The sequence below is a fragment of the Tauraco erythrolophus genome, unplaced genomic scaffold (assembly GCF_009769465.1).
Source record: "Tauraco erythrolophus isolate bTauEry1 unplaced genomic scaffold, bTauEry1.pri scaffold_48_arrow_ctg1, whole genome shotgun sequence".
NCBI lineage: Eukaryota > Metazoa > Chordata > Aves > Musophagiformes > Musophagidae > Tauraco > Tauraco erythrolophus.
The window spans coordinates 478,814-492,248 of NW_028238617.1; the positions used below are offsets into that span (position 1 = coordinate 478,814).

Sequence of the window (13,435 nt, forward strand, 5' to 3'; positions counted from 1 at the left end):
GCCAGGAATGTCCAGACGGAGAATGCAGCAGTTACTGCAGCACATCAGTCCCAGGAGATCCAACAGCCCTGGGAAACAGCCACCACACACATTCCTGAAAAGCCCTCACGCTTTCAAACACTGCCCTGCTAATTCTCTCGCCTCCACGCACCGGCGGTAAGGAGGTGTAAGCCCTGATGTAACGCAGTGGCAGCCCTACAGAGGTGACCTCCTGCCCTGGTACCAGCATGGCACTGCAGCTGCAGAAGGGAATGTGAGTTCCCTAGGTGGGGTCTGCCATGAGACCCCAGGCAGGGCAGCTTGCACCCAGCTCCCCTGTGCCCTTCTGTCCTCACGCTGTCACCTGCTCTGATGGGGACACGGAGACACTGGCTGTATTAGAAGGGTATGTTAAAATCTTGGCTCTCCTGAACGCTTTCTTGACCAAGGATAAGGGAATCCTACCCCATCATGGAGGGAACCAAGGATCTCTTCCCTCACACTAGCCACTTCCCAGATGAGCTTTTCCCACCACCATCCCACATGCCTGAAACAGTGATCTTCTAGGAGGTAACTGAGATTAAAGGGACACGGAGAAAGAGATGAGCAGTCTCAAGGGCCAGCCAGGAGAGCAGCCGCCCTGCTTGCTTCCTTTTGATCTCCACGGAGAACTCTGTGGAGCTGCCCTTCTCTTTTGATGTGTCACCCCGTAGCTTGTTCTCTCGCAGGAAGGCAGGCCTGTTGCAGCATGACTGCTCCTGGATTTCAGCTGCCGAGGTAGCAAAGCTGCATCTCAGCAGCTTCTGTGCATTTCACAGACTTCAGAGTCTCTGGGTTGATCCCAGGGGTGGAGGGGGACTGAGGAGGCCGAGGAGACACCACCCTCAGACTCAGCTCTAACTAAATCCCTGTCACTCACGGAAGAAATATGAATTGCTACTGCAACAATAAACCAGAATTAATTATTATGGAATCATGATGCGCTCCACACTAGAAAAGAGAGCAGAGGATCTGCACTGCCATGTCTAATCTTCAGCCCACCATGCACGACTTACATAAGGGGGTTTTAATCAATTACAAAGGCACTTATCTAAAGCGTGTTCTGCCATGGAAACACCAGGAAGATCCCTCCTTACCCTCCCTGCTTCACAGCACGGTCCCCACACTACAGTGAAGGAGTTCAGAAAGCTCTACTGCTCTGAGAACATTATCCCTCAAAATAAAACTTTCTGCTCAGAGTCAGGCTGCTCCATGGAGGATCCAAGGATGGAGCGGTTTTGTTGCATACCGGGATAAAAATCCGGGCAGCTGATAAGAAGCATTTTATAAGTCTGACCTACAACTGACTGAACTCGGATTGTGTGGTCATAACAGATCAGGTCTGCACAGCATTTCATATTTGCTCAAGAGCTTATCGTACCAGACGTCAGGTTATGCTTCCCAGCAAAATACAGAGTGCAAGATCACAGGTCCAAGGAAAGGAGAAGCTTGCCCAAGCTCTGCAGCCAGCTGGTGACAAGCCTAAGAGAGGAACTCACACTTCCTCCCAACCCAGAACGAAGGTCTTTTAGACGTGAGCACCTTCAGCTCTTGTCAGAGCATTATAAGCCTACCCTGACCTCAGATCATGACACCAAGCTTTCTCCTTCAAACTCAAGACCCCTTCGGAGTCCAGAACTAGTGGGTGACCCAGCTCTGAGGTAACAAGGACACTCCCACATAATTAAATCCAAGAAACTCAAGCTTGAGCTGATGAGAGTATTGGTGGCAAGGCTTCTGCCCATAGTGCTCCAAGGGATTTTTGTGCAAGGACCTGTGGGAAACCAAACCTCCTGCCCCTGATAACACAAGTGAACCTAACGAGAAAACTGAGGTGCCTGCAACGAAACCCTGACGACTAAAAGAAGCCCAATGGAGGACAAACTTCCCACACACCACCTCTCTATCCATCTATCAACTTCTCCACTAGGTCCACAGAGACTTGGAGACTCAAAGAGACCGTCCTCACCTAGGCATCAAATTGAAGCATACATGGCTAAGCCGCATCCATTTCCATAACCAAAAGGGCACAGGGAAGGGAACAGCTAATCTTTTTGATCCCCTCTGACCTCGCCTGACCTCCCAAGCACTCCTCATTTGCAACGACGCCAAACAAGACCAGCCTTCAGCACGTGTCCAGAAGGAACCTCAGACTCACACCTTGGATTTGTGGTTGCTTTTCCCACCAAGTCTCCCCAACTCTGCCAAAAGGGCTCCGTTTCCTCACACCACCAGCTCTCCGAACAAATCAAAACTTTGCAAGAGAACTGGCTCACCCCTGGTACAGCAAAGACATCGTGTGTTTGGTTTGTGGCTGTTCTTTTCTCAGGTTTCCACACTGCCAGAAACAGATGCCCATATTTCCATGGGCTGACACCTCTCACTTCTCTCCTTTAATTCACGGGCAGCAAAGTGCCAGGAAGAACAAGAATGAACTTGCCCTCAGCTGAGCAAAGGAAATCCGAAAATCTGCAGCTTCTGCCGTATAAGCTGGCAGCGACAAGTCGCTGGGTTCCCAGCTAGAGGAAGCTGCCTATGGGAGCAGACAGGTTGCTGCCAGCTCTCAGCTTCTCGTCTTGATTCCTCCACTCCTGGGCTGGTCACACATTCTAAGGAAAGTTGAATTAAACCATTTTTGAACCGTGTCACCACTTAGAAATGCTGGTGAACAGTGCCTGCAGGGCTGTCAATACGTATGTGCATAGGAAGGGACGCAGACAGCAAGACAGGAGTTCCACCAGTCGTTTGCTCTGGCAGCTGTCAACGTCAAACTGATAAAATTGCTGCTGCTTCCCCCTATTTACACACTGACCTTTTCTCCACTGAGTGCATCCCTTGTGCTCGTTCAGTACAAAAACCCAGGAAACAGCCAACTGTCTCTCAGCATAAGCAAGAGTTCAAAGTTAAGAAAAACTGAAAAATAATAAAAAAGGACCTTTCATTGACTCCATCTAAATTTCACTTCCTACAAAGGCTGGAAGCAACTGTAGAATCATCCAGAAACTGGATGCGACCTGCTACGCAGCAGTGGCGTGAGACTTAATTAGTCAGAACACTTTGAAGGTATGGTATCTAATTAATAGCTGAAGTGGCTGCAGTGATTATTATGAACAATGGCACAGCTCACAGCTGATGATAGAGCTCAGCTCATCAGTATTTTTCATTTTCAAAAAGTGCTGTGCAAACACACAGGCGGTATTCCACATCAGAAATCTCCACAGTGGTGGGTGGTTATCAACCTCATTTAGTGGATGGAAAAACTGAGGCAAGGTCTGATGGAGCCCAGCAGCAATCGCAAACCACAGAGCACAAGAACTCCCATCCTGGCAGCAGGCGAGAACAGGGCAGCAGTTTGACAGTCCCATCGCCGTGGCCTGCAATATTTTGGGACTGTTTGGAAATGCTCAGCTAGATGTGCTCCGTGCAGGTGTTGTGTTTAGCAGGCTCCTGTAAGCAACCATAGGGTTGGAGCTGTAAGGCCAGGAAAGAGCGAGTGGGATCCCTTAAAGAACCCTCCAACGCACAGGGCACACACACACACACACACACAAATAGCGTGGCACATAGTGAGCAAACCAGGACAGCTGTGGGATCGACACATCAGCACAGCCTGATGCCATATGCTCCCAGATGAGTAGTGGGAGCGCAGCCCTCCCTCTGCACACACAGGGATGTTGTATCTCCCGCGTTTTGGCAGCAGCGACCACCCCCAGGTTGGCCCCATCCTTGGATCATGGAGGAGATGAGCAAGCAGTGCTTTCAGCATGGAGGCCTCTGTGCCTTCCCTTCACCCAGGTTCCCTGAGCTCTACAAGAGCAACCACCCCTGGACTCACACAAGCACGGGGCATCTCCAGTTCAACAGCTGCACGATGAACAACTACCAACCAGCTTTGCCCAGCGCTCTTGGCAATAGGGAGTGGAAGTGTTGGTTCTGACCCTCATCTTCCATTCTGTCCTGCCTTCAGGAGACCTGGGAACATGTTTTGGCCACATTGCAGAACGCAGAGAGTAGAGTATAAAAAAAAAATAAAATTCTCCAGAGCCTTACATAAGCACTGCAGTTGAGATCCACAGGCTCTCTTCAATCACTGTGTCATGGAGCTGGGTTCCCACCTATCTCATCTCCTGACAGCTTCCTGGAGAGCAGAAGCAGCAAGCTGAAAAGAAAAAGAAAGATTTTATTTTTTTTTCCCCTCCTGTCCACTAAAGAACTGACTCCATTTTGAGTTCCTTAGTATCCCAAGAACTGCAGAGAGATTTGTGTTAACATTATTTTGAGCTGTATTTGTGACAATATCTAAAGGACGAGAAACAAAACACGCTGCTGTGCCAAAGCCAGATGGAGCTACTCCAAAGAGCTCAGCCATTTCCGAGACAGTGGGACATACTGGTATTAGCAACTTAATACTACAGACTCGAGAGACAGATAAGAAGCCATCACACTGTTACACACACACCCGGCCAGTTTGCAGGTCTGTACACGACCAGCAGGTAAAGGCTGGAAAAAAGAAGAAAAAAAACCCTCAGCAGTTTTTCAACAAGCAGCAGCCCAAAAGAATGCCCAGGCAGAGATACTGATCTATCACTCAGTGCACGAGAAACACAAAACAGGGCCTCTTTGAAGGCAAAAGTCACTCTAGATGGGTGCAGGGGACGTCTCCTGTGTGCAACTCCTTGGGCTGCCGACCTCCCTCGCAACTCTTCATAAAACCTCTCACAGGCAAGTGTGTAAATCCCCGGAGGAAAATGAAAGACAAGAAACCTTATCCACCCCTTTAAAGATAAGTCCAGGGCTATTTTATAAATATTTCCAAGTTCAAAGAAAACAGCAACTAATATTGACACAACCCAAGAGAAACACACCACGGGACAAGGCTGTAGCTTGCACGATACTCCAGTGCCACCAGCTGCACAAGATGGGAAAGAGCAGCTCGGCAGAGGGAGGAGGAGGCTGAGCTGCCCAGCAGCGCTGGGTGAGCCAGCACCCCGTCAGTGGAGCTCACCCAGAGACTACAGTGAGTGTCAGATGAGGTGCTTAATTACAAAAGCGATAAAGGTTAGACAGAAATACGCTGCAAGAGAGATCAGGCACTTGGGTGAACCCTGAGGAAAACGCACGACCAATTGGTTCTTCCTTTGCTCCCACAGGGATAGTACCATCAGACCAGACTTACTGTTTTCTATAAGAAAATTACCAACCACCACCACGAGGGAAGGCACGTTTGTTTGCAGCTGAGCAGGCAGAGGAGCTCTCAGGACTCCTGGTGGGAGCACATATTTTCCATGTCGCAGAACGCTGTGGAAGTTGCATTTATGTGACCCTACTCAGTCTCTTTAAATATACTTTTTTCACATGTCTATCCATGGATCTCAGCAGCTTTTCATCCCGTAGGCTCTGCACAGCCAGCCTGAACACTTCACTCTTTTCAATAACACGGAAGTCCCAGTAAGGACATAAAGTAAAATGCAATCAAAGTTTCTCTCTGCCCCTGCACACAGGCTCACCTGGGCACCAGAGCTGCCAGACAACACCTCCTGGAGGAGACATCCTCCTCTCCCTTTTTCCAGCACTGAGCTCTCATGCCACAGCACTGATGGCACGGACCTGGGCTTCCCTCTCACTCTGAAGTGCAGCAGAACCTAGAAATTCATGAGAGCCATCCGTTACCTACTCCTGTGCGTCACAGTCTACTCAAGTGAGGTTCTTAATCTGTTTAGACAACCCCCTAGAAGTGTGACTTCTACTTATTATCAAAGCTAACAAACCCACTAACTCTGTATGAACTAAAGCTAGTAGGGATATTAAAACAAGAAAAATGAGGTTAAAATAAGACATTTCACTCAAGTTTTCTTTCTTCCTAGATTTTACTGAAAAAAAAAACCAACCAACCCCAACCAACCCAGTGAAAGTTGTGATACTTTAACCTTAGGCAAACATAGCTTCAAGCTTACCAAAGCCTCTCTTGAGTCTGTAAATACAACAAAATTATAAACTCAGTTACCTGGGACTGCTTAGGTGTTGAAAACAATGTGAACAAAAAGAAAGATTAAAAAACCAAACACGGTATTTATGATAAAATTAAGTTACTTTTTTATTTCAACGCTATGACAAAAAGCACTCACGCTGTTACACACAGAAACGAGCACACGTCCTACCACAGAAACCCCTCACTCCACGGAAAGATCACGCCACTGTCAGCCTCCGAAGCACACGCCAGGGAATCCCCATCTGCAAAGGTGCATTGACCATGGCCTGACCAATAACACAGAATCACGGAATGGTTTGGGTGGGAAGGGACCTTGAAAGGTCACCTCGTCCAACCCCACCATGAGCAGAGACATCTTCAACTCCATCAGGTTGCTCAGAGCCCTGTCCACCCTGACCTTGAGTGCTTCCAGGGACAGGGCACCTACCTCCTCAATGCGCAACCTGTCGACCAGACACCCTCTGCAATGAGCCAACTCACTTGTTCCTAGCTGGGAAACCAGGGAATATGTTTTCCATGAGCATTTTATACAGAAAACATGACAGGAAGGAGAACGAACAGAGCATCGCACGGTTCAACAGAAACGTCCCCTTTCCTTGAAAGGCTCCGAGGACAAAAAAGGCATGTTCTCTCTTCTTCCAGGGAATATTCTTGGTACGCATAAAAAGCACACATGTAGCAACTTTGATTCCAAGAGCACTTTCTAGGAACGGCAATCTCAGCACCCGCAAGGTCGGTTAAAACTGCCACCGTGTTTTCCAGATGGAAAGAAAAAGAATTACACAGACATTACTTGCCTCAGACTCCCTAGGGAAGTCAAAGTCTGGTCCAACAGGGATTTAGGAATTCCTAGATTTGCCTCTGTAAACAGCAAGCACGCCCTCGCCTATGCATTCACGAATGCAAGAGGCCGTTTGTCAGTCACTCCTGTTCGGAAGACTCCCTGCCCGCGGGATTTGAGCCACTGGATTTAAAAAGCAAGAGGCTTCTGTCCCAGCTGGTGCTCCCAAAGCAACACACCAGCTCCATGGCACAGTCCTTTGTTAAGATCTGGGTGATCCTCTCCGCCATGTCCCCTTTGATGGCAAGAGATCGGAAGTGATCGAAGTCATTCCTGCCCAGCTTCCGCAGGCGGCGCGCGGCTGCCCGGTAGCACTTCCACGGCTGAGGTTCAACCAGCAGGTACTTGCACAGAGAGGAGAGGAAGGACAGGAACTCCACCAGGCCGCTATCCCCATGGTTCAGGTGGATCCACATGGTCACAGACATACAAAAAACGATGTCAAAGGCAGAGCGGCCGAAACGGCCCAGGTAGGAGCTCAGGAACGGCTCCCTGGCACTGGAGTCCATGATGTCCAGGTTGGCAAAGGATATGGAGGCAGGAAAGGGGCTGCACTGCTGAGCCCTCTCAACCAACACTGGGTCAATGTCACAGCACAGAAGGTTCAGATCCTTCCCAGCTGCAGGCTGGTCCAGGCTGCCTTCGCTCTCCTGAAGGCCAAGCAGGTGCCTGTACAGAGCCACGCTTAGCTCCTGCGGAAAGGAAAACAAGAGGGGTTCACCGGGCCGGCACTGCTTCGTGAGCGCATCGCCGAGCACGCTCTCGGCAGCAAGGCGCAAGCACCGGCTCAGAGCTCGCTCTCAATGAAGTTCAGAACGACGAGCTCACCAGCAATCACCCCTGTTGTAGCACAAAGCACTACAGTAGCCCTGACTACCTGAAAGTCCACCAGAGATGGGAACTAAACCTGTGTCACCCCGCACTGGGGGTTTTGCTCAAAAAACTATGGGAAAGATGAGTTTTAGTAACAGGAATCTTGCTGGATATCCCCATCACGTGGGGATGAAGGCTTCACTGGCTTCCCTAGGCAAGCCTTAGAGTTCCCTAGCGACACTTTGAGCTATTTATAATGCTTAATTTAATTTACAGTAATACATTTCTGCTGCTGCTGGAGACATTCCCTGACCACCAGACTGTAGCATAAGACAGTTAACACGAGAGCTTTCTTCTGAATTTCCTTTCTCTGAGCGTGCCACTAAGTGGAAAGAGTATTAATCTTTCATGAAAGGAGATCCCCTGGAGTTCCTGCACATCAGCTACGAGCACGTAGCAGGCACTGTCCTCTAGTGGCGAAAGTCTCTGCACCTCAAAAGAGCCAGACTGAGAACGTTTTTACCTGACCTGTTCCACAAGTCCACCTGAAATAGGATCTAGAATTGTCCTTAGGCAGACTTCCAAACCCTCTGGCAGGGGGCTGAGGGAAGAGAAGCCATGGAAACAGCAGTGCTCGTCTCCAGCCAGCATGCAATTTCGTTCTGAATGAATGATTATTTCTAAGTTAATACATTGATGAAGTGTCCATCTGAGAACAAAAGTATCTTTAAACGCAGTTAAATTAAACATCGCACCAGTACGCATCAGTGATGCACGGACAACACTGAATTGCAACACAGCAAAGCTGCACGCGGGGGAAAAGCCGTGAGAAAAACGCAGAACTAGGTAAAGAAAAAAGAATAAACTTTCAAAAATGGGAAGCGCTGCCAGATCCACCAGCTTTGTCACAAGATCTTAAAGAGCACGTGACCAGGGTTTTAGTTTCCAGTTCTGCCTAATGGATGATCCAAGGGCTGGAGCACCTCTTCTATGGAGACAGGCTGAGAGAGTTAGGGCTGTTCAGCCTGGAGAAGAGAAGGCTCCGGGGAGACCTTCCAGCACCTCCCAGTACCTAAAGGGGCTACAGGAAAGCTGGAGAGGGGCTTTGGACAAGGGCGTGGAGTGACAGGACACGGGGCAATGGCTTTAAACTGAAAGAGGGGAGATTTCGATGGGATGTAAGGAAGAAATTCTTCCCTCTGAGGGTGCTGAGGCACTGGCACAGGTTGCCCAGAGAAGCTGTGGCTGCCCCATCCCTGGCAGTGTTCCAGGCCAGGCTGGATGGGGCTTTGGGCAACCTGGTGTAGTGGAGGGTGTCCCTGCCCATGGAAGGGGGTTGGAACTGGATGATTTTTGAGGTCCCTTCCAACCTGAACCGTTCTATGATTCTATGAATGATGAGATACTAGAAAATCCATAACAAGATGGTTTCCAGCTTCAGGCTTGTCTGGTTCCCTGCTATCCGGGCAGTCCCGTGGCAGCTCTCCAGTGCTCCAGACACAGAGCGACCCAGGGCATGGCACGCTCAGGCCTCCATGGGAGAGGGGACAGATTCACCACCAGTCGCTTAAACAAACCCTCGGTGACACAACCACCTCTGCCCCACTGCTGCCTTCACCCCAACCTTCATCTTCCTCTCACCAGAGGCCTGTGGAGGGCATTTCCCACACACCGGTGATCTCCTGCCCCCTACCAGTCTCAGCTGCACCCAACTCCTGCATCCCCACCGTGCCTTTCACACGGGCTCACCCCTATTCCAGGCTGCTGCTCCCCCTGCCCTGCCTGTTCCAGCCCGTTCCATTCCTCCCCAGCTCACTCACCAGTGCTCCCCCCAGCCCAGTGCTCCTCATGCTACCCCATCCCTCCCCTACATCCCACGGGAGTGCCTCCCCAGCTTTCCCAGTCTTCCCTCCAACACCTCAGGCTGCTGAATGCCCCAGCCTCCCCGCTCTGCCCCAGTATGCTCAGCACTCCAAACTGGTGCCTGCTCACCTTTCCAGTCTGCTGCACTGTCCCCAACACTCCAAGGTCCTGCCTCCCCCAGTCACCTCACTACCTCGGCTCACTGCTTTTCCCAGTCTTCCCAGTTTTCCCCACTGCCCCTCGTCCTCCTCACAGCCTTCTCAGTCCGACCCCCAGCCCAGACCAGTGCCTCATCCCCGTCTTCCCCGCATGCTGGATTGCCCCCCAGCACCCCCACAAGTGCCTCTGCATTCTGCTCCACCCCCCCAGCACCGCAGCCCGGTGCCTCCCCCACGTCTTTCCCACAGCCTCCCAGTTCCCCAGACCAGTTCCTCCCCTCAATCTTTCTCACAGCCCCCAAAACTCCAGACCAGTGCCTCCCCGTAACACCTTCCAGTCTCCCCCACAGCCCAGGCCACCACCCCAGCGCCGCCTCCCCCCTCCCCGGAACCCCCCAACACCCAGAGCCCCCAACACCCAGAGCCCCCCATCCCAGCGCCTCCCCACACCCCCAGCGCTCCCCCCCCCCGGAGTCCCTCACCCCCCCCCCGCCGCCCGCCCTCACCCCGGAGTTGCAGCCCACGTCGAGCGCCAGCAGCGGGCGCGCCGCCGCGGGGAACAGGCTCCGCAAGAGCCCGCCGGGCAGCAGGCGGACGCGGCCCTCGGGCGGGTGGAAACGGGAATAATTGGGGAAGTTGCCGTAGGGAGCGGCGCCGGGATCCAACGCGGGAGCCCCTTCCCTGACGGGCGCCGCCATTTTCCCCGCCGCCCCGCGCGCTCCGGGCGGACAGCGGGCGCGCGCAGAAGCGTTCCGGGGCAGAACGGTTCCGGGGGGGGGGGGGCGCATGCGCTGACTCCCGCTGCGGGGAGGGGGGGGGCGGCCGCGGTGGGCTGAGGGGGCCCGGTGCGGGGAGGGGGGGGTCTGGTGCCGGGGGGGGGCGCAGCGCCGCCGCTGCCGACGGAGCGGCACAGCCCCCCCGCCCCCCCGCTCCGCGTCCGGTGAGTGGAAAGGAGAATCCTGAGAGATTTTCTCACGGATTTTTTTCTGGGATTCGTGGAGAGCCGGCACCGTGCGCCGGGGCCCGGAGAGCACCGTGTCCCGGTGCGTGCGGAGCGGAGCGGCAGCGCGGCGGGGGGGGGTGGGGGGATTCTGCCCCTCTGAGCCCCCCCTGCAGTGCTGCCTTCAGCTCTGGGGGCCCCAACAGCAGAAGGACATGGAGCTGCTGGAGCGGGGCCAGAGGAGGCCACGGAGCTGATCCAAGGGCTGGAGCACCTCTGTATGGAGACAGACTGGGAGAGTTGGGGCTGTTCAGCCTGGAGAAGAGAAGGCTCCAGGCACCTCCCAGTGCCTAAAGGAAAGCTGGAGAGGGGCTTTGGACATGGGCGTGGAGTGACAGGACACGGGGTGATGGCTTTAAACTGGAAGAGGGGAGATTTCGATGGGATCTGAGGAAGAAATTCTTCCCTCTGAGGGTGCTGAGGCGCTGGCACAGAGTGCCCAGAGAAGCTGTGGCTGCCCCATCCCTGGCAGTGTGCCAGGCCAGGCTGGATGGGGCTTTGGGCAACCTGGTGTGGTGGAGGGTGTCCCTGCCCATGGCAGGGGGGCTGGAACTGTATGGACTTGAAGGTCCCTTCCAACCCCAACCATTCTATGATTCCATGAGTTTGTGTAAAAACACCCTGTCTGGGCCCCATCACACCCGGGCAGGCTGGAGACGATCAGCTCCAGCCACTCTAGTGTCACCTTTGGTGCTGCCACCTTTACGCTTTGCCCCAGCATTGCCTTGGCGATGCGGCAGCCCAGCATGGGAAAACCGGCCTTCAGAGGAATCTTGGGGTCCCACCCAGGGTGCCTCAGCAGGTGGGCCCTGGAGGAGCCACCCCCCCAGAGAAACAACCCACATCCAAAGAGTGGTGCCATACAAAGCCAGATGTTTTATTTTATCTCAGCTTTGACTCAGTGCTGCTCAAAGCCCACCTGGATCTGTGCTACCCAACCTCGGCCAGCACTTTCTCTATTATAAAAGCTTTTACAAACTTTATAAAAATGTTACTTAAACATATATTTATAAAATAAATGACATGTAAATGTTATTTAAATTGCATTCAAGCATGCAGTTGCCCTGGGATTGCCCCCACAGGCAGGCAGCTAGCAGGAGGTTTTACAGCAGAAGAAAATGAAAGCTCGCAGTTAACGGAGGGAAAGCATGGGGAAGGTTTTAGGATCAAGTCGACACAGGGAACCCGGATTTCATTTCATGCTGGTTTTTATCACAGCATGAAGAGCAGAGGGCGCCAGGAGCTCACAAATGCGAGCGAACGACTCCAGCCTGAATCGGGGCCCTTCTTGCGTTTTGTTCTTGCCGTGGAAGGAGCAAGCAGGAGTCGGCGGGGACCCCCACGCCGTGGTAAGGTCTGTGCAGAGTTGGCATCAAGAGTCCATCCTTCCTCGAAATACCTCCAGCATGGAAGCAAAGGAAGGCAGGAAGAAGTGAAAAGTAAATAAAAATTTCCCCTTTCTCCAGGCAGTGGAAGTCAGTTTTTTGGGGTCTCCTCTGACTCTTTGGCTGTATTTAGGACCCCCAAATCCTTCTCCTATAGGCATGGGAAACAGCATGATCCCTTCCTCTTTCCAGCATCCTTTGCACTCTGATGAATCCCTCTCATCCCCTCCCGTGTCCCACATCTGTGTATCCTACCTCTGAGTGGTCCCGCTTTGATGAAGACAAATGAAATTTTTGCCCCTTTCCTCAAGAACCAAGTGTTGAAATTTGACTGAATCATCAGCCTTTTTTTCCCATTTGTGGTAACTACATGAACCGCTAGTGATGCCTAAATATTCATGGCCACCTCATTGTTTACATGGAAATGCTCCACTTCAGTTATTTTTCCACAAAGGCTGTCCCAGGGCAGAGCGTTACTCAGCAAAACACAGGGCAAAATATTTTCTTGGTCCAGAAAAATGCAACTGTGGGCAAGACAGACCATACTGGCTGGCCCATGCTGCTTAGGAAACAAATCTCACAGCTGCCTTTTGGGCACAGCTCCTTCCAAAGAGCAGGGATCTGCTGCAACAAGATGCTGGAGTTGGGATTTCTCCCCTCTGAGAGCTCTGGCAGCCTGGACTCATCAGCCCTTCGGAGCTGATGGAGAGAGATACGAGTTTTCACCTCCCAGTGTAGGCATTAATTCAGGTCAGGTGAATTGCTCTCTGGAGGCATTTCTTTTTCCCCATTGACTCTAGACAAAGCTTAGCACATCAGGTTACTCTCCAGAGCTACAGAAAACGCCTTCTGAGCAGGTGCCTTGCTTACAACACTTGCTTACCCCTACTTACTTGTTTTTCAGTCTGGTGGCCACTTAAGCCAAGTCTAAAAGAAAACAGGAACCTCACCTCAAGGAGCCCTTTGGCCCTCAGTTCTCAAATACTCTCATGCACGCTGCCTACGCTGGAGCCACGTGCATCACTTTGTGTAGGGTGTGTTCCTTAATCGTAACCAAAGGCGGCAGAGCCCGGTCTCCAGTAAAACTTTAGGCCATGCCACGGTCTTGTTTAGGTTTTCTGTTTTAAGGGGATGAAGCACCAGCTGTGCAACCAGCCCTTCCTTCAGCTGTGCTTCGGTAAGGAGACCTCACAACAGAAATAACAGTTTTGCAACAGTTTATTAGCAATGTTCAGAGAAAATACAAAATCCTATTTACAGTGAAATCATGAGGACGGCTGGACAAAACGAGGAGGGAGACACAGAGCCGGGGTCTGGATGGTGCAGACCTCAGATAAAGAGCGTCCACACAGAAGGAGAGAAGCAGCC

At 52.1% G+C, this 13,435-nt stretch overlaps 2 protein-coding genes across 2 annotated transcripts in view; both read right to left on the minus strand.

Moving 5' to 3' along the window:
- Positions 1-4,126, minus strand: part of LOC104376619 (keratin, type II cytoskeletal cochleal) — a 58,551-nt gene extending 54,425 nt beyond the window's left edge. The window contains exon 1 of the mRNA XM_086630795.1: positions 4,069-4,126. The gene's annotated coding sequence lies outside the window, so the exon portion shown is untranslated. The remainder of the gene's footprint in view (positions 1-4,068) is intronic.
- Positions 4,127-6,176: 2,050 nt separating this feature from the next.
- On the minus strand, positions 6,177-10,470 carry LOC104384104 (RNA 5'-monophosphate methyltransferase). Its single transcript, XM_086630796.1, has 2 exons — positions 10,189-10,470; positions 6,177-7,540 (listed from the first exon to the last, which is right to left on the minus strand). Exons 1-2 carry the CDS (start codon positions 10,468-10,470, stop codon positions 6,929-6,931), a joined length of 894 nt encoding a protein of 297 aa, XP_086486922.1. The 3' UTR covers positions 6,177-6,928.
- Positions 10,471-13,435: the final 2,965 nt, after the last annotated feature.

Excerpts from the sequence above, each read along its gene's own strand:
- LOC104384104 (XM_086630796.1), bottom strand. The coding sequence starts at position 10,470 with ATGCGCCCCCCCCCCCCCGGAACCGTTCTGCCCCGGAACGCTTCTGCG. Across the intron at positions 7,541-10,188 it reads ACGTGGGCTGCAACTCCGGG|GAGCTAAGCGTGGCTCTGTA; the intron begins GTGAGGGCGGGC and ends TCCTTTCCGCAG.